Genomic DNA, 21,392 nt, shown 5'->3' with positions numbered 1-21,392 from the left:
TTCAGCCCTTCACAAACACTGTTCCCTCTGCTGGGACAACACTGCCAACCATTCTGGACCTGACTAATGCCTACTCAGACTTAGGATCCCCATATGTGTCACGTTCTAAGGAAATCCTGTCCTCACGCCATACTCCATAAAGTCAGATCCCCCATATGGTATTACAGCACAGCCTGTATTCTTCTATCTGAGGCCAACTTCTCCACAGGCAGTGTCTCTAGCCAATGAAAATGTATTCATTTTATTATAAAACCAGAAGAAAAATGAATATAATAATTAATATGTAATAAGAAATCCAGCCTGGGTTATATTCATCTTCATATCACCATAACCAAAAATTTCATTATTTCATGGAGGAAGGGGCCCCAAGGTAAAGTGCCTGGGGACTGCAAAAGTCATAACATGTCCCTAGTTATTTTGTAGAATTTCTACAAAGAAATGAACCTCTAATCACTGTTTTTTGAAATCTGAATGATAATACCTCGTTGGGGATTAATGAAATAATAAATTGCTTATAGCACTTAGTATCTGACACACAGCAATACACATTAGCTCTTATTACTATCTAAACAATAACTGGAGACATTGTTATATTGCTTATAGAAAATGAATATAATATATTCCTCTTGAATTCAGTTTCTAGAATAAATTTCTCATAGGAGTTTCTGTGCCCCCTTTAACTAAGATGACAAGAACCATGTGACCCAACATGGTTGAGTCTTAGATGGATTCTTAGATGTCAGAAAACTCATAAGTAAATTAAGTGATAAAGTACAATAACTCCCTTCAGGTGCCAGGGACACTGTTTCTCTGCTCCCTATTTTTGTCTTGTGACTTTATTTTTTAATTCCCTTCCATGTACATGTTAATTCTTATACTTTCACCCAAAGTGGAAGAACAATAAAATGTAAAGGTGGGAAGGGCTATAAATGAAAAAAGGTGTCCCAGCAGCCAAAGCCAGTAAGTATCTATATTTCATGTTCATTCACGACCCAATGTAATTTCTTTAAATTTTCTTGCTATATTTAAGTGAAGAGGACCAAATATGTATAGAGAGGTAAAAGGAAATTATATTCATTTTGAAAGTACCACATTTCACACATTTTAAGAACTGCCTCAGTGCATTTCGAAGTTAATTTTAGTAGATCGAGAGTAATATATGTATATTCCTAACTTTCTGACAAACATCCAAAGATGGGACACATGTATCCAAGGAGGTTCAAGCAGGCTTCAGAATTACTTGATATGCCATGAATCAAGAGTCAGAGAAACTATCACAAATCTCTAATTTCATGATTTTATTGGTGTATTAGTTTACCATGTATCCTGTAATCAATTACCATAAATTTAGTGCTTAAAACAATGCAAATTCATTATGTTACAATTCTGTAACAGATTAGAAGTCTGATATGGGTTGCACTGGGCTTAAAACAATGCAAATTCATTATGTTACAATTCTGTAACAGATTACAAGTCAGATATGGGTTGCACTGGGCTAAAATCATGTCAGCCAAGGTGCATTCCTTTGTAGAGGCTCCAGGGAATAATCCATTTCCTTAACTTTTCCAGCTTCTTAGAGGCCACCCATATTCCTTGGCTTGCAGCCCTCCTCCTTTATCTTTAAGGCCATCAACAGTAAACTGAGTCTTTGTAACACTAACTCTGACTTCCTTTTCTGCTTCCTCTTTCACTTTCAAGAACTCTTATGATTACACTGGGCCCAAACAGATAATCTGAGACAAACTCCCCTTCTCAAAACCCTTAATTTAACCACAATCACAAAATCTCTTTTGCTATGGAATGTAATACATTAACAGGTTCTGGGAATTAGGATGTGGACATCTTTGAGAGAGGTGAGCTTTTATTATTCTGCCTGCCACAATCAATAACTATTATGTATGCAACAAAATAGGAAAGATATAACACTGAAAAGATACAATGTTTAAAAGAACTCAAACACAATAAGGATATGCTTTGAATTTAATAGAGCTGACCTAAGAACTCATTCAAATCCATTTTAGCACATGTACCTCTATCTTACTCTTCTTCCTGAGTATGCTCATGATTCAAACTCAAGTAGACCAGCTTTGTTGTACTATAAAATAGCAGAAAATAATGTAGATAATCTATTAGAGGATGAAACAAGAAAATCTAAGAATTCATTCATATATTTAACATTTGTGGATTTTCCAAACTAGAGTCCAGAAAACACACACACATACCCAATAATTTAGAAGGGGAAAAGTGTAAATTTTAAATATCTGAACTCTCCATCCAGTCAATACTTAACTATTACCAACTAAGCATATTACTGGAGATATTGAATATATTTGCCTCTAAAATTAAGTTTAGCCAGTAAGAGTATAAGCATTAGGCTCATTACACAGAAGGGCAGGTGGGCAGAGATATTTATAACTAAAGAATAATTAGCCAAACTTTCTTTTGCCAATTTACTAACAATGTAAATGTTGATTTCATATTCAATTGAAGTTGACACCTGCACAGATCTGTGGATCAGGAGCTCCAGGCATATCATTAATTTATTTAATTCTGGTCCTAGAAACACTCAAAAAACAGGGTTTAATTTCAATTCCCACTGACCTACCTGGATTTCAAATCATAACATAAAATGCATAAAACCTTTAAGAAATAAAATTACTTAAAAAAAGAAATAAAATTATCATAATGAAACATATACAAGTAGAAACACAGATGGAGATTAAAACTAAATTCTAGTCTGACTCAAATAGTGGACATAATTTTTTTAAACTATTTCTCAATTGGTTTTTGAAAGTAATTATGAAGAAAGTCTGAAAATAAAAGAGAGAAGATATAATTTCATATAAAAAAATGACAGTTTAATGAGTTTAAATAATTTCCTCAATCTATCAATCAAAATAGTATTTAATTATCTCTAATAATCAACATCACTGAACTTCTGAACTGGTGACAATGTAAAATAAAGTCCTAAATAGATTTTTTTAAATTAACCAAAATCCAAATAAATTATATTATACTTAGAGATCATCCCCTAAATTAATTTAAAATGTTTAATTACACTTCAATATGAAAGAGAAAAAAACTGGTTCTCCTTGTTGTCAGACTAGACAACAATGACTAGTATTTATATAAATGCCATGATTATCAAATACTCTTTCAAATAGACCAAAAAAAAAAAAAAAAAAAAAAAAGCTTGAAGTGATGTGGGAATAAGTAATAGATGAATGCATGACTGGTGGGAAAACTAAATCAATAAATAAAAGATGTCATACACAAAATATAAACCATGCAATCCCATGTCTAGTGTAGGAAACACGCCTTGGTTTGCAAGTCCCTCCCTTATTTCTGTCCCACAAATGAATTCTACGAAAGTATCCTCTGTTCAGCCATCCACCAACTGCAGAACTGGTACAGACATTCAGACGAAGAGTAAGGAAAAAGAGAGAAATCAGCTGAAAGGACTTTCTCAGAACTCTAGGAACACTGAAACCAAAGGAAAAGCCCTTTAAAAGTTGAGAGCACCATGGGTAGAGACAAACCAGGTAAATGAGAAGCTGTGAAAATGCAGAGTGTTTTTAGAGTCAGTGCCTTGAACAGCACAGCAATTTTAGAACACTGAAAAAAACTGAGTCCTATCTCTATTCTATAGTAAAAATACTCATCCTCAGAGACATTCTATAAAGCCAGGATAATGAGGGTACTGTATACAAGCTTCATCACTAAGCTGGCTCCAACACTTGGATATCCTTCACGTGACAAGTGTTAACCTTTGGAAGCAGCTTGCAAAAAATATAGTCATAAGAAACACGCTACAATCTGGCTTCAAATGTACAGGGCTTCTATTAAAACAGGTCTCTCAGACTTACATGGCAAATCCAGTAGCTACCTCTCATTCCTTCCATCCTTTTCTCCAAGCAGGTATTAAGCATATACAAGGCAAAGATCAATTAAAGCCAATCACAGATGTTGAGGAACAGTCAAAATAAAGAAATCACTACATAATTATTGTGAAAAGTGAAAATGCCAAAAATAGTAGTGTATTCAAAGAGCTAAAAAGGTAAGGAGGAAAAGCCAAAACTCTTTTCCTTGTTCTTTCCGAGATTCATTTTTCCACTGTTACTTTTGACCCCATCCATTCTTATACCTTCTGACATCCTGCTATACCAATTAGCCCTTCTTTTATCTGTTCAACCTCTCCCATTCTTGGATCCTTCATACTCAACATTTATAATGATGCTTAAGCTTGTTTATCATCAATAGCAAATACAAAGCTATAATCTAAAAACTATATTCATTTTACTATTAAGGACTGAAACTATTTTAGACATACACATAGTTTTAATACTGTTTACTTTTTTGGTATTCAGGTATTTTAAAAATTTTTTTCAGATGTTATACTAGAGAGCTAACTCAAATCACAGTACAAAATGGGGCTAGAATTACTACTAACAATGTTATAGCATCCCTAAATGAATCAGGAGGCTCTTAGAAAATATTGTCACGAAATGAATAAAAACATAAATGGTTTAAATACTTCTACTGCAAAATGTAATACATAACTGAAATATTAGGAAAGACAAATATTGTTACCTAATCCCAGAGTGTCATAAACAAAATGTAAACCATTCTGATTAAATTATTTAACTTCTGCCAAATATTTGCTGATTTGCCTTTTGGTTATGCAGAGCTTATTCTGGTTACATAGCATACATTGTTTTTTGCTCTTATGTTTGTTTGGGTTTTTTTGATGCACCTTTTCTGTAGTGTCTACTTCTTGGCTAAAGGCATAGTTCCTAACCAAAAACCATCAAACAATATGAGCAATTACTCTTCTGGTGCAAAAAAATATTACTTTCTGAAGTGGCCGAAGAACTATTTCCCTTCTTCCCTTTTATTCAGAAAAGGTAACTCCCTAACAAAGAGGCCTTGACAATGGCCTATTTCATCCTTGCATGTACATTCTCAATAAGTGATATATGACAGGAAGAGCGAGATTAGAGAAGCCTGAATCCAGAGTGCACGCTGCTGAGAATTACTATCTTTCTAGGCATTGTACCTATCATAGTATCAGGGTAGTACAGCTTGAGGAAGATCTCACCTAATCGAACAAAGCCAAATGAATACAACACCTACTCAAAACTAGAAACTGGATAAGAAAATCAAATTTCATCTTTAAGGGAAAGGAATTTCAGAGGCCATGTCAATTTCTAATTACTCCAAGAAGAAAAATTATGCACACTAAATTGTCACAGCCACAACCACACAGTGCCTGGAAAGTAAGACGGGTCCCTTATTTAACTAAAACTTCATCATTTCAGTTTAAGGAAAACTATGTTAAGAAAATTGTCTGCTATATTTGTTCATCATCATTAGCATTTCATATAGCAAGAATGAATCTAAATCGTCCTATACAAATGTCCCTCCTTCTGAAGGTCTTTGAAAAAGGGAATCCTTTCAACTTCCACATAAATGTTACTTTTTAGCAAACCTCATATTTTCAAAGTATTTTTACAAAGAAATACTGGCACATACAGGGGCAGTGGCTTATCAGAATATTAAGAAGGTAGACAGCAGTTGGTTTAAGAAATTACTAAAAATAACTATCTACACAAGTGAAAATATACCTAAATGACTCCCAGCTACAGTTTACATCTCTTTACTCTTGTCTTTGTTGCCATTCATAACAATGATGAATTTCTAAGTCAATAATTACTGAACTTCTAAAAGGGCCATAACATTAACTTCTCATTAGAGTTCCTCTCCTTTTTGAACACACCTGGCCAGATCTACAGGCCTAGAGCAGCCCAGGAAGCACAGACAATTCAGATCAACAGATCTGGCAGCACTTACCAATAAACTCCTTCTACACGGGTTTCAGTTAACATGGCACATGTTAGTTAATATGACATTAAATCAAACTAAAAATATTAGTGCAGAGAATGGCAACTGCAATGAATAGAAAGCTTCCCTGTCGTATTTCTCTTATAAATAGGTTAACCTTGTTCTATCTAACAGGCAAGTTTCCAAGATGGTGAAAGGAATCAATTTCTACAACAATTCATTTCGATGTTTCAGAAATACCTAATTTAATCACCAGTCTTGCTGCCCGTCACCTCTCCAATGTATATACCATCGTAAACAAACGTAAAGGACCCAAGAAGAGATCACTATGTAGATAAATCCTGCACAGAATCTTTCTTCCTCCTCTCTTTCTTACAGAAATCCTGCTACATTCTTCAAGATCTAAATCAAAGGACATGTCTTACAAAAAACTTCCCCATACTGGCCTCTACCCAAGTAATCAATACCCCCGTTTTCACCAGAACACGTTGCTTGTATTTCTAGTAACATATTTATTTCACCCTGCCTCCTAATAAATATGTTTATGCGTTTCCAACTGTAACAGCCTTTGCTTATTCTTCATTACTGATATTAAGTCCGCACTATTTCTGAATCACGGACAGCACCTAATACATCTTAATATACATAAGGCAAGAGACCACCATATCATTTCTTTGTTAACAAAAGTTTCGTTCTTCCCAAAACTTTTTTTCATTTATGACTTTAAGGAATAGGTAAAAAATAGGATCCCTCTTTCTCTGCCACCAAATCAGCCCCTACTTCCCAACTTTCTTATTTCTCCCAATGGCAAAACCACTGAGACTTGGAGTCTCCTATATGTGTTCTATCACCCACATTGCCCCATCTTGTACTAATTCCTCCATAATACCTTTTGCATTTGTTGCCACTACCAACACCCTTCTTCTTTTGCTTTGAGACTATTACAATAGGCTCCTAATAGACACATTTGCACAATCAATACTAAAATAGACCTAATAACAGCCTCAAAATATATGAAGCAAAAAAAACCCCCAAAACTGACACACATATACACCATCAAAGTAAATAGATAGTTTAACCATCCTCTATCAGTTATTGATAGAAGTAGACAAAATCAGTAGGGATACAGAAATCACCAGGGACAGAGAACATTATAAAACAATTTGACATAACTGATATTTATAAAATATTTCACATTAAATGCAGAACATAACTTGCTTTTAAGTACACATGGAAAATTCACTAGGACAGACCACATTTGGGGCCATAAAACAGGTCCTGGTAAATTTCAAAGGATCAAAATTATGGAGAGTATATTCTATGACCACAAGGGTATTAAGTTAGAAATCAGTAATAAAATATGCCAAAAACTCTCCACATAATACTTCTGAAATACCCATGGGTCAAAGAAGAAATCACAAGAGAAATATTTTCTCATTCAAACTAAATGAAAAGAAAACATGACATTGAATCATTTGTGGAATACATTTCAAGTATTTCTAAGATAGAAATTTAGAAAACTTTAATGACAATATTAAGAAAGATAGGTATTAAAATAAGGCTTCTGACTTAAGAATCCAGAGAAAAAAGCAAATGATACATAAAGTAAGTAAAAGAAGGGAAATTAAAAATAAAAGTAGAGATCAACATTAAAAAGAGAAATAGAAAAAAAATTAAATGCAAAGGCTGTTTCTTTAAAAATATTAATAAAATTAAAATCTTCAGCAAGACTTATTAAGGATAAAAGAAAATTACCAGTATCAGGAATATAATAGGAAGCATCAGTACAGATCTTAAAGAAATTAAAAGAATATAAAAGGGGATATTATGAGAAATTTTAAGCCAACAAATTTGACAACTTAGACGATATGAGCAAATACATTGAAAGGCAGACATTACTAAAACTGACTCAAGAAGAAGAAAAAATCCTGAATAGCCGTATAGCTACTAAAGAATTTGAGTTTGAAATTTAAAGCCTTACCCAAATGAAAACTACAGGCCCAGGAGGCTTCATTAATGAATTCTATCACGCATTTAAAAAGAAATAATACACACTTTATACAAATGTTTCCAAAAGTAAAAGGGAAACACAACTTATTTTAAGAGTTCATTGCTATGGTAACATGCAAATCAGATAAAGACAGTACAAGAAAAGAAGCTACAGAACAATATTCCTCATGAACACAGATGCAAAAATTCTTAATGATTAATAAATCAAATCCAGCCATATATATAAATGGGAAAATACATTTTGACAAGTAGTGTTGACCCCAGGAATATAAGGTTAGTTTAATATATACTGGAGGTCCCATCCAGTTAAGACAAAAAAAGAAAAAAGAAAAAAAACCCATCAGGAGAAGCAAAACTGTTCTTATTTGTAGGTGACATGATTTATGTACAAAGAAAACCCTAAGTGCTAAGAAATCAAAAATGATAACAAAAACAAACAGCTACTATAACTAATAAATGAGCTTAACACTGTTAAAGAATATAAGGTTAATACACACAAAAATATCAACTGTATTTCTATATACTTGAAAAGAATGTTGGAAAGTCAAGTTTTGAAATGTCATTTAATGTAACATCATAAATCCGAAAAAATTAGGAATAAATTTGAAAAAAAAAGTTCAAGACCTATCTGCTGAAAAGTATAAAATATCCATAAGTAAAGTTAAAAACCTAAATAAATGTATAGATATACCATGTTCATGGATTGGAATACTCAATATCAAGATGTCCATTCTTAAATGTGTACATTTAACAGCCTTATTAAAACACTAGTAGATTCTTAAAAAAAAAAAAAAAAAACTGACAAGCTGATTCTAAGATGAATAAAGGAATCTAAGTGCTCTATGGATACAAAACAAGCAATAAATTTTTATTAAATTTGCATAGTAGAAATAAACAAATCATCTTGAGAAATTATAACCTTTATAAACTTATCTTCTGAGGCTTTTATGAAAAAGCTGGGCATTTAAACATAATTATTTCAGTGCACAAATATTTGGTTCTTTGCTTTTAGTTTTGTCCTCCTAAGAGTTATAGGTATTTATAATATACTATTGCATTAATCCTTATACAAGAAAATAATTTACTGGGTGATAATATTGATAATGTTTACTAAAAGAAAAACCAGGTTGCAATCTAGTGTTTGTAAACAGTCTATAACATGTATAGAGATCATACAATGTTTTATCTATAAAGTCCATAATTAGATTCTATTGTACTGTCATTAAAATATATATATATACATACATATATATATATATATACACACACACACATAGAGAGAGAGAGACAGAGAGAGAGAGAGAGGCATCCTCTGACTTCTACTACTAGCACAGTTTACATCTTTCAATTGCACTATAGCAGCAGTTTGCAATGGATGGTTTAGGAACCATCCAAGATCCCTTATTAACAATACTGAGATATTACTTGCCTTTTTTCACACTCAAGTTCTCATAAATGTACAGTTCAGTTTTTCCACAGGTTACATGACGTGGAATATAACAACGGAATCAGAAGCAAACATGAAAATGCAGCTGTCTTCTTTAAAGACAGCATTGAAAGAGAATTACGAAAGTGCAAAACAATGCCATCATCAATATTTTTGTATTGGAAGTAGTTAAATGTCATTCATTTTTATGTTAATAATGTAATGGGTTTATAATTATTATTTTAAAGGAATTAACATTTTTAAATGCTCAGTTTCAACTTTTAATATGATAGATATTAATGCATATAACACACAGTGATTAAAGCTCTTTGAGTTCTCAAAAATGTTATGAATGTAAAGTGGTCCTGATACCAAAAAAATCTGAGAATCACTGCATATAGCAATAAATAATTTTTAACTGGTACCTGTAGAAGGAATAATCCTGATAACTAAAACGAAAAACCAAAAAAAAATTTTAGAGGGGCTATCATATGTTAATACATTATTTTTCTCAGTGAGACATCTATTAAGCTTCTTTCTGGTTCTTTAATTAATAAAGTTCACCAATAAAGAAAAGACCTAAGGCCAACAAAACATCAGAAACACAGCGGATTTCCATACATAATGCTGTTTTTCTTCTTCCCATCATGATGTATCCCTAGTTGAACCAAAAACGAAAGCTATTTTCCAAAGTTCTTGTCTAACTTTTAAAGTATTGCCTACATATTAAACATATTAAACCCTGCCCCCTGCTCTCCCAAACTCTTCTTCCCCTACTTTATTGTTTGCACCATTGTGCTTATAACTTTCTAATATATTAAACAATTTACCTATGCATTACATTTATTTGCTGTCATTTCGCTCTCTACAATGTAAGCTAAATAAGAGGATTTTTTTTTTGCTTCATTCATGATGTATCCTCAGTACTTTTAATAGTGCCCAAGACAAAACAGGCACAGAGTAAATATTTATTGAATAAATTAATGAATATTGTACCGAAGTAAAATATAAACTTCAGCATTTTATCAGGGAAGAACAAACGTCTGACCAAATTAATACTTGCAAATGGCAACAGACCCAGTGCTGTGTACACAGGAGAGATGCACAAGCTGAAGGAAAAGCTCTCAGGGAGAACAGCTTTCTCTTCTGCACCCAGAAATGAAGACAGATACAGAGATGAGAGACAGAAAATGAGAGGGATTTGGAAATAATCCAAAGTAGAGACAAGAGAAATGGGTTTTTCTTTCAAATCCTAGGATTCCACAAATACAAAGAAAAGTAAGAGTACGAATGGCTAACACACCTCTTTTCTCCTGGTGTATTTCTTCCAGAAGCTGCTCTTGTCTTTCTATCTGTTCAAAGAGACACTGGAGCTCAGATTCCTTGTTTTCCGTCATGTTCCTCAGCTGTTGTCTGCACAGCATCAGCTGGTGCCGCAGATTTTTTTCTCGGTTTTCTCTCTCTTTCAGTTCCTCACAGAGCCATTGAAGTTTAGTCTAAAAAAATGACATTTATATTTCTCATTTTTTAAAAATCTAGAAAACAGTAACATTTCAAAACATGAGGGAAAAGTCATGCTAATCTGAACAAATATAAACAATAAAAAATTTAAGCAAAATAAACAAGTACCGTTTTAATTTGATAATGATTTATATTAGTTAAAAGTTGGTATAGAAATTAAGCCATGATTTTCTTGGATGTTTATAAAATATTTGATATTCTCTACCATCTTTGGAAAGGCAATACTATGGAAAAGTTTGGCCTACTGAACTTGCAATCATAATACAATTTGCTCCCTAATGTGATATATAAAGCTGTCTAGTACATTTTTAAGCATTTTTAAAGTAAAAAGTACCCCAGAATAGAACACTACAGACTTGTCACAAAAGACAGTTTGAATTCAGATTCGTTCCTTCAAAAAAAGACATCAAAAAGAATGAAATCTTGCCATTTGCAACGACGTGGATGGAACTAAAAGGTATTATGCTAAGCAAAATAAGTCAGTCAGAGAAAGAGAAATACCATATGATTTCACTCATATGCGGAATTTAAGAAACAAAACAGATGAACATAAGGGAAGGGAAGGGAAAATAAAATAAGATGAAAATAGAGACGGAGGCAAACCTTAAGAGATGGGGAATTCCAGGAAACAAACAGGGTTGCTGGAGGGGAGGTGAGTGGGGGGGTGGGGGGTTACCTGGGAGATGTTAACTACATGGAATTTAAATGAAGAATTTTTAAATTAAAAAAATAATAATAAAATAAATTTTTTTAAAAAGATAAAATTCCTAGGTTTGGTTCCTAAAAATGCATATCCCCAAGGGTCCAGCTAATCATGTAGCGATATTATATATAGTATGAGTGAGATAAAGTCAGTTTTTGTCCACATTTAAAAGACTAGGAAATTTAATTGAAGCAACTCCCTTATTCATAGACTCTAACCTTACCATCTTTATTATTTAGATATTTAAATCAGGGATGAGGAAAAACAAATCTTCCACCTTCACTAAAACAGGATTTCAGACAGCTCTTAGGGCCTTTCCAAGTGAGGCTACCCTTCAAATTCTAGTTGATTTTAAATAATCTAAAACCGTCTTTATTTCCACAAGAAGCAAAATAAAGGAAGCAGTGGACCAAACAGGAAAACTAGATTAAGCTAAGGGATAATTTCCCTGAATAGCATTCATCAGTAAGCAGGAAAGTTCTAGGCCTCCAGAAATCTAGGAGGTTCTCAGGATATGCCACAGTATATTAAAACTGGCTGTGACAGTTCAGCCTATGATAAAATGGGACTGGGATATGGCCCCTAAACTGGGGGCTCCCCACATATATAAGTTTTCAAACACCTCCAGAACTGACCTCTGGTCAGAAGGTCTGTCTAGCAGACAGTATCTCTAGGACATAGAACAAATATCATCACTAGTCAAATTGTGGAAAAATTATGTACTAATATTGTAAGGTAAACAATGCATAGTATGTGAATGTGTTAAGTGAAGGGAAATCATGCTTGTAAAGGCAAAACCTAGATCACATTTATTATAAATGCTCATGAAAAACAAAGTGGGGACTGCACAGAAGTTCCATTTCCAGAATGAGGGCAGGAGGAGTTCTGCAAAGCTGCTCTTAAATGAAAATGTTAGGTAGAAGCAAGGAACACACCGTGTGTGACAAAAGCTCCACTCCACATTCCAGAAGGGTATTGCCAAGAAGACAGGGCTCCCTATCCCCAGTTCACAGTCAAGTTATATGGTATTGTGGCATAGTAAGAAAGACACTTGGTCTTTGTCCCTAATTCTTGGCACAGAGCTCCTAAAGTCCTTGGAACCTCCACAGTAAGAATGTCCTTTGTTATTCATAATAAGCTCTTGGATTAGAGTTCAAGCTACTGTGGTGGTTTAGGGTGGGGTCACTGAATAGCCTCAGGATGGGACTGGTGATGAGAGATTTGGAACTTTCAGCCCTACCCTTCAACCTCTAGGAAGTGGGGATACAGGGGGCCACTGGAGATTAAGTTCTATAAAAATTCTTGAAAATGAGACTTGATTAGCTTCCATGTCAGTGAACACATCACTGGAGTGCCGGGAGTGTGAAATACCCCCAAACTCTATGCAGACTCTTTGGGACCTTACCCTATATAACCTCTTCATCCGGCTGCTTATATTTCTATTCTTCATAAATAAACTGGTACTTGTAAGTAAAGTATTTCCCTTAGATCTAGGAGTCATTACAGCAAATTACTAAACCTGAGGAAAGAGCAATGGGAACCCCTCCCTAATTTGTAACCAGGTCAGATGGAAGTGTAGGTAACCTAGGGACCCATTACTTATGATTAGCATCTGAATTGGAGTCTGAGTCCTTAACCTGTGGTATCTGCTAACTCTGGGTAGTTCATGTCAGAACTGAATAAAATTGTAGGACACCCAGTTGGCATCTGCAGAGAACTGGAGAAATTACCTCATGTGGAAAACTCACACAGTTGGAGTAAGAAATGCTGTGAGTAGAAACAGAACATAATAGTAGGTATTATGGACTAGAAGAGCAGACCACTCGAATTATTCATTTTCACTGATCTGATTTGTGTAGGCTACAGTCCTGGCAAGTGTTGTGGAGATACTATGGATTCCCCCTGCCCCCAAACCCTTGCTGACAGGGTGGCCACTCTACCTCAGACACAGCAGCCTGAGAATACTGGGATCCAAAATGCCATTTCCACAGATATCTTATAAGAATTAGGGACAAAAGCCACGTGATCATATCAAAAGGTTCAGGAAGAGTGTATGATGAAATTCAACACCTATTCACAATAAAGTCATTCAACAAACTAGGAATAGAAGGGAACTTTCTCAACCTGATAAAACATATCCATGAACAACTCATAACTATTATCATACTTAATGGTTAAAGACTGAATGCTTTCTCCCTAAGCTCATAAACAAGAAAAGAATGTCTGCTCTCACTACTTCTAACATTGTATTAAGAGGTCATGGCAGGGCAATTATATAGGAAAATATCAATATACATAAATTATTTGTATTTCTATACACTTGAATCACTTGAATGATCAACCCAAAAATAAAGTTAAAAAGATAATCATGTTCATAATAACATCAAAAGAACGCTTCATAACATACTTTTTAAAAGAAGTGTAAAACTTATACTCTGAAAACTGCGAAACGCTATTGAAAAAATTTAAAGAAGACTTAAATAAATGAGAAGACACTCCATATGTACATACATCACAAGACTTAATACCTTTAAGATAGAAACAGTCCCCAAACTGATCTACGGATTCAATGAAACTGCTATCAAAATCACCACTGGCATTTTGGAGAAATTGACAGGGTGATCTTAAATTTCATATGGATATTCGAGGGATCCAGAATAGGCAAAAACAGGTGTTGAAAAAGAAGAACAAAGCTGGAGGAGTCTTAACACTTAACTGATTTCGAAGCTGACTAGAAAGCTGTAATAATCAAGGCAGTGTGATACTGGCATTAGAATAGACATAGATCAATGAAATTAAATTGAGAGTCCAGAAATAAACCCATATATACATGGTCAATTGATTTTCAACAAGGCTTCCAAAACAATTTGATGAGGAAAGATTGCTCTTTTCAACCAACAGTTCTGGGACAACTGAATATCCACATACAAAAGAATGGAATTGGACCCATACTTCATACCATACACAAAAATAACTCAAAATGGATCAAAGACCTAAATTAAGAACTAAAAATAGCAGATTCCTAAAAGAAAGCACAGGGATAAGTCTTTGTAAACTTGGTTTGGCAATGATTTCTTAGATATGACAACAAAAGCACAAGCAACCAAAGAAAAAAAGCTGATAAATTGGACTTTACCAAAATTAAAAACATGTGCTTCAAATATCACATCAACACAGTGAAAAGACAACCCAATGAACAGGAGAAAATATCTGTAGATCATATATCTGAGAAAGAACTATTTAAGATACATAAAGAACTCAGTAATTAAAAAGACAAATAATGAAATGAGCAAGAGACATTTCTTCAAGGATACACAAATAGCCAATAATCACATAAAACGATGTTCAATATCATTAACCATCACAGAAATGCAAATCAAAACCACAATGAGATTCCATTTCACACCCAGCAGGATAGCTAGAATCAAAAAGACAACGGTAACAACTGCTGGTGTGTGTGTGGAGGAATTAGAATTCTTATTTAATGGTGGTAGGAGTGTACCATCATGGTGCAGCCACTTTGGAAAACAATCTGGCCATTCTTCAAAAGGTTAAATGCAGTTACCATATAACCCAGCAATTCTACTCTTAAGTATATATTTAAGAGAAATGAAAATATGTTCATGAAAAAACTTCAACTCAAATGTTCATAGCAGCATTATTCATGAGATCCAAGAAATGGAAATAACCCAAAGGAACATCAACTGATAAATGGATGAATGAAAAGTGGTGAATCCATACAATGGACTACTATTTAGCAAGGAAGTACTAATACATGCTACAATACAGATGAACCTTGAAAACATTCTGCTGAATGAAAGAAGTCATTCATAAAGGACCACATATTATATGATTCAATTTGTAGGAAATGTCTAGAACTGGCAAATCTATAGAGATAGAAAGCAAATTACTTGTTAACCAGGGCTGGGGGGGTGGGGAATGAGTAGAATGGACAGATTTAGGAGGTGATGGCTAAAGGGTCCATGTTTTCTTTTTGGGGTGATAAAATGTTCTAAAATTCATTGTGGTTATGGCTTCACACTTCTGTGAATATACTAAAAACTAATGAATGGTACACTCTAAATAGGTAAATTGTATGGTATGTGAATTATATCTCAATTCAGCTGTTATTTAACAAAAAAAGAAAAAACAAACAAGAGATGAAATAAGAGGGGACAGGAAAACAAAGCTAAAATTAAACCTCCTTGCAGAGATGAGACCTGGCTTTAGTACCTGCTACATAATTTATAGGCTCCTGTCTTATCTGAATGTCACTGGGTAAATACAGGAAGTCTCCAACTTAAATTATGATTGCAAAAATTTAATGAGGACTGCTTCATTTCCCAATATCCACTCTGAAATACCCATGCAAATACAAAAAGATAAAAAGCTTCCTTAGGACAGGAAACCAGGAAACACAGTCAACTCTTTGCCAGATAAAAGGAGCACATTCTACTACAACTTTTCTCTAAATAAGGTACTGAGGCAGAATATAGGGTCGACGGTGAGGGTGAGCGATATACCACCATCTCCATCTAATACAGTATGAGGGAGACACAAGAAAGTGAATTGGACTGTTCTTTAGAAAGCTTGCTCTTTATATAGAGTGAAGCCCATACTGGAGACTAGATAGAATTCAAGAGACTGTTACCAATATTCGAAACAAGAGAAAATGGTAAGGAATGGACCCGTGTGTGTGTGTGTGTGTGTGTGTATTTGAGATTTAAATGTTAGGGATAAAGGAGAGAAAGGAATCAGTATTGATGTTCAAGTTTCTAGCTTAAGAAACTGTGAAAGAGGAAACCTAGAAGCAAAGATTTAGGAGTTAAAACAGTTAAAAAGTTAACGGAAGATTGGAATAAACTGAGGTTGTTAGGATTAAGACAGAAGTGTGAATGACTGGATGGCTATATGGATCTAAAGCTCGAGAGATACGGACGAGAGATACAGACTGAAGAATCAACAGCATGGAGGACATTCAAGGCATAGGAACAAATAAAACAGCCCACGGAGTATCTATGGAGGAAGGAGGGGAGAGTTTCAAAGAGATGAACAGAAGAGAAGCCTAAAAATAAAGCTGAGAAGAAGAAATTGGAAAGGCATGAGGAAAATCTAAGAGTCTGGGGTGACAGAACCCCAAAGGAAGAAAATAAAAATACTACAAGAAGATGGATATGCTTAGTGTCAAAGACTGCCCAACAGGAAGGGGCTGGTAAAGTGGGCAATTAAAAAAATATACATCTATGTCAAAAACAACTGTAGCTCAGCCCACCAAACCAAAACAGGACTGAAAATATGAACACCGAACTCTTCATGATGATTACGCCTGCTAGGGAGAGAGGTACAACCAGGGAAATGAGGGTAGATACTCAATGCTCCACACCTATATTGTTAAAATCTTGAAAATGAGAATATGTTCAATGTACTCTGTAATAAAAATTATTCTAGACAACTTAATCAAAATTTTAGATACAAGTCAGTAGGAAAATGATTCTAAAACATTACTACGTAAGTCATGCATTAATTGATAGTAACTAGGAAAAATAAGGGAAGGTCTATGCTGTTGCTGCCGGCTTCTGTGTTAAAACAACAATCTGAATCTACAGATCGTACCTTCTGTTCACCTCATCAAAACTTACCAGTTACTCAAGAAAAATAAATAAACCAAAAAGCCCTAGTAATTATATCATTAGTGGCAAGATAAAAGGGAAAGTTTAGATATATAGTTTCTCGAAAAGATTTATTTTCAACCAAATCTTTTTGCTGCTTATTTGGCACCTTAAACACGTACACATATTTATTCTTGTATATTAAAGAATTTGACGTACTAAATCCTCAAGATTGTTTCCAAGAATTTTAAATTACTCTTCAATTTAAAGCACCTTGGGAATGGATGTGTGTTCACGTTTGTAGGTGAGCACACACACTACAACTAATACAGCACTCTGCACATAGTGAGGACAGGACACATGCAACTAAATGAAAAATTAGATGCTGTTAATTTCTTGTAAAGAGGTAATAACCCATTTAGGACCTGAATACTACTGATCTGGATTATAAAAATACAATCATGAAGAAGGGCTGGAAGGAAGCCCCTTCTACGATCATGTCCATGGTTCTTCTCAGCTCCAAAAGTTTCCTATCGCATAAGAATGAAACCCTAATGTCATCAGATCTTCTGATATCTCAAAAGGAGAACAAATTCCATGCTGGAATTTATGCAATTGAATTTTTTTTTAAATGTTCACTACCAATTTTATTTTTTAAAATCAATGTGGTCCAAACAAATTGAGTCCTTGGGGATCACCAGTTTCAATCACCCAGTTTAATCTGTTCTTGCCCAGTGATTTAAGTGCAAATTTAGAAAATAACTGCACATTTCCCTTTTGTCAAAGATTTCCTACTTACTCCATCCCAATCCTTGACCTGTGCTCAATACCATTGCTATTGGTTGATAATGGAGAAACAACAAATCCGTTTTGTCATAAAAGTAGTCCTACTGGTTCTGACAAAAGCAAAAGGATAACACACACACACACACACACACACACACACACACACACACACACTGAAACAAAGCATTAATCAGGTTTGGTAATGTGTTATGGACTAATCGTGTCCCTCTCAGGTTTGTATGTTGAAGTCTTAATCCTCAGTGTGACTGTATTTGTAGTGCCTTTAGGGAGGCAGGCAATAAAAGTTAAAGGAGGTTACTACCACAGAGGGGCCCGAATCCTACAGAACTGGTATCCTTAGAAGAAGAGACACTGTCTCCTGACACTCCCAATTCTTCCAGTAATACTCTCAATCCCCCAAATGCTCCTCCCCCCAACATGAAAAGTGGCCATCTACAAGCCGGGAAGAGGCCTCACCAAAAACTGACCCTGGAACCTTGATCTTGGACATCTGGGCTCCGAAACTGTGAGAAAATATCTATTTTGTCTGTTGTTTAAGCCACTTCGTTTGTGATATTTTATTATGGCGGCCCGAGCAGACTAATATAACATGACCTATGGCTTCAGTTTATTCCTATAAAGCCTTTATTCCATCACCATACAAAATTTAAAAATAGGTTATAGTTAGATGCTTATTATGAATTGAATATGTAAGAATATATCATTAATCCTACAAAACAAAATATCAACTTATGGAAATTTAATCAACCAATAGTCAATTATGAGAATCAGTGTTTGTTAGAGAAACACCCAACATCTTTCATTAAGTGTGTTAGAGAAACAGCTTGGAACACAGTATAGGAATAACTTTACCAATTTCAAATAATTAGCTGACAAGGCTATTAATCACAGTGCAAACACCATTCTATTAACCACTCACAAGAGCATCTTAAAGATTCCATAATAGGCTCATTTATTTCACTACATTAAGTATTGTTAAATTAACTAAAATAGAGAAAGAATTTCTTTTTTTTAAATTTTTTTAAAGATTTTATTTATTTATTCGACAGGATAGAGACAGCCAGCGAGAGAGGGAACACAAGCAGGGGGAGTGGGAGAGGAAGAAGCAGGCTCATAGCGGAGGAGCCTGATGTGGGGCTCGATCCCATAACGCCAGGATCACGCCCTGAGCCGAAGGCAGACGCCCAACCGCTGTGCCACCCAGGCGCCCCAGAGAAAGAATTTCTAAATAAGGCAGTTTTTTACCTTCATAGTTGACAGCTTGCAATTAGGTGGGAATAAGTATCTAGTAAAACAATCAAAATGATCTTTTTAATCTGTAAGAATCCCCTAGTGAGGTTTAGTGTAATAATACACTAAAGTCACTAAGGAATGACTCAAAGCTAAAACCTAGGGAAACAGAAAATTTGAATAAAAAGATTATAGCTGATAGAGTTAGCAATTATATTAAGGCCCATAATTTTGCTGCTTTTAACTACTAGACTTCCTTTGTCAAAACTCAAGAAACAATTCTGAGAGGAAATGTTTATAGAAGAACCAAAGGTAAAGGAAGAGAATGGGAATTCTGAAGAACGTGGCAGGCCACCAAAACAAGAATTAAACTGGAAGTACAAAATTCAAACCCAAAGCAACCTCAAAATATAATTCTTTTGGTAATACTCTCCACTTTTCTACATAGTTATGAACACAATTCAAGAAGAAAGAAAAAATATCTCCAAAATAAGAGTACATATGTAAAAATACAAAATACTTTTCTTCAGTTAAACTGAATGTGTTCCATGCACACAATCTAAAGTATCTTTCCAACAAATGAATCAAGATACCTGAGTTCTGTATCTCATTTTGAGGTCTACACTGGAAGGATAAAATATTAGACGTTTATTCACATCCTTCAACAAGAATTAAATACACTGGGTGTAATACTCCTCACACAATGACTGTTGTAAAAAATCTGTACCACTAAAAAGACAATATGCATAAATGTAAGGTTTATATTCAAATGTAGATTACACGACTAATAGAAAGAAACACTGGCACAGAATTCAGAGACCCAGTTTCTAAACTCTTCTCAGTAACTAATTAGCTTTAGGTCCTCAGGTAAATCTCACAATTCCCAGAGCCTTCTTCTCGAAGTTCAACTACATGATCTCCAAAGCTACTTCAGTTACAATATTCCGAAAATGGCAAGGAAAGGCAACACCTAGAACACATTTTACCAGTAAAAGTATGACTTTTTAGGATGACACCAAATGGAGCAATAAAGGAAAATCCCCAACTAATTTAGAAGTGTATTTCTTATCTATATCATCCTTAAAGTTTACGGCTCTGATCAAATGAAACAATATTTGAGAGTTAATAAACTTACTGAAATCTAATCTGCTTGCTATTCTTTGGTGATATTCAAACTGAGGAAGTAACTTGAGTAGAAAAATGTAGTCTTCCTAATATAATTACTCTTTTTAAAAACATTTTTATTGAGCATTTAAGTAGGTATTGTGGTAAGTGCTCAAGATGCAATGAGGAACAGGTTGCACACGGTCTTCCCTCATGAAGCTTGCAGACTAAAGAAAGAGGAGGAGAATAAATGAGATAAAGGCGAAGAAGGAAGAGATCTTTACAGCCAAAGAAGCATATAAATTTACCTTTTTGCATCTTGAGGAAATAATTAGTACTGGACTCCCCAAATTAAATGTGTTCTTCTGTAAACAACAGAGCACCCAGGATCCTGCCTTGTGCTAAAGAGCAGTTTAACCCCAGCTTTTCTTTCATTTGCTATCATAAAATGATACCTGAAGATCTGGGATCAACGGTGATACTCTCTAATATTGTTGTTCCATCCTGAGAGGGACTGCCTGCTCTAGATTTGAAATTTGTCCACATTTTCTGGGAATGTTTTTGCTACTTCTCGTTTCTTTCCATGATTTGAACCTAAACTCTGATCTCTGCCTCTGACCCTGCTTCTCCTTGGGGCTTTCTGTCCAAACAGGACTTTCTAGATTCAATCCCAGTGCCAGAAACTCTTTCAATACTTCTTCTAGCTTGCCTAACTAGGACTCTGTATGACCATCTATTCAGAAACCAAACTTTGAGAGAGTATCTTCTAGTTTGTCTTGAAAATCCTAGACATCTCCTTCTCTATCACTCCGTCTGACATTAAACATCTCTTGTATATTGTCACCATAACATTACGTCAGTCTGTCCCTTCCTCTGAATCTCTACAATTTCCTTAGTTTGTGGATTTTCGCCCCAGAGATGTTGGTCTCATCCAAAGACCTCTTAACTGGTCTCCCTGCCTTTGGTCTTCCCAGCTTTAATCTACCTTTCACATCACTATCAAAGTAATGCTTCTTATATGAATATGAGTAAGTCAGTATCCTGTTCAAATCTCCTTTGTGGTTCCCCCTAAATATAGAACTGAACTTAACCTTTTAAATGGCATACAATGCTCTTCTTGGTGGACCTATCCTCTACCTCT

At 34.6% G+C, this 21,392-nt stretch overlaps 1 protein-coding gene across 7 annotated transcripts in view; it reads right to left on the bottom strand.

Moving 5' to 3' along the window:
* The window catches only part of CEP128 (centrosomal protein 128), a 500,403-nt gene that overhangs the window by 199,665 nt on the left and 279,346 nt on the right, over positions 1-21,392 (bottom strand). For all 7 annotated transcript variants that reach the window (XM_057318321.1, XM_057318320.1, XM_057318322.1 and 4 more), the window contains one exon: positions 10,581-10,773. In XM_057318321.1, the coding sequence (XP_057174304.1) occupies positions 10,581-10,773 (193 nt within the window). The remainder of the gene's footprint in view (positions 1-10,580; positions 10,774-21,392) is intronic.

This window comes from Ursus arctos, unplaced genomic scaffold, assembly GCF_023065955.2.
Source record: "Ursus arctos isolate Adak ecotype North America unplaced genomic scaffold, UrsArc2.0 scaffold_25, whole genome shotgun sequence".
Lineage (NCBI taxonomy): Eukaryota > Metazoa > Chordata > Mammalia > Carnivora > Ursidae > Ursus > Ursus arctos.
Note: the sequence above shows the minus strand (reverse complement) of the source record. Positions and strands in the feature narration are given on the sequence as shown.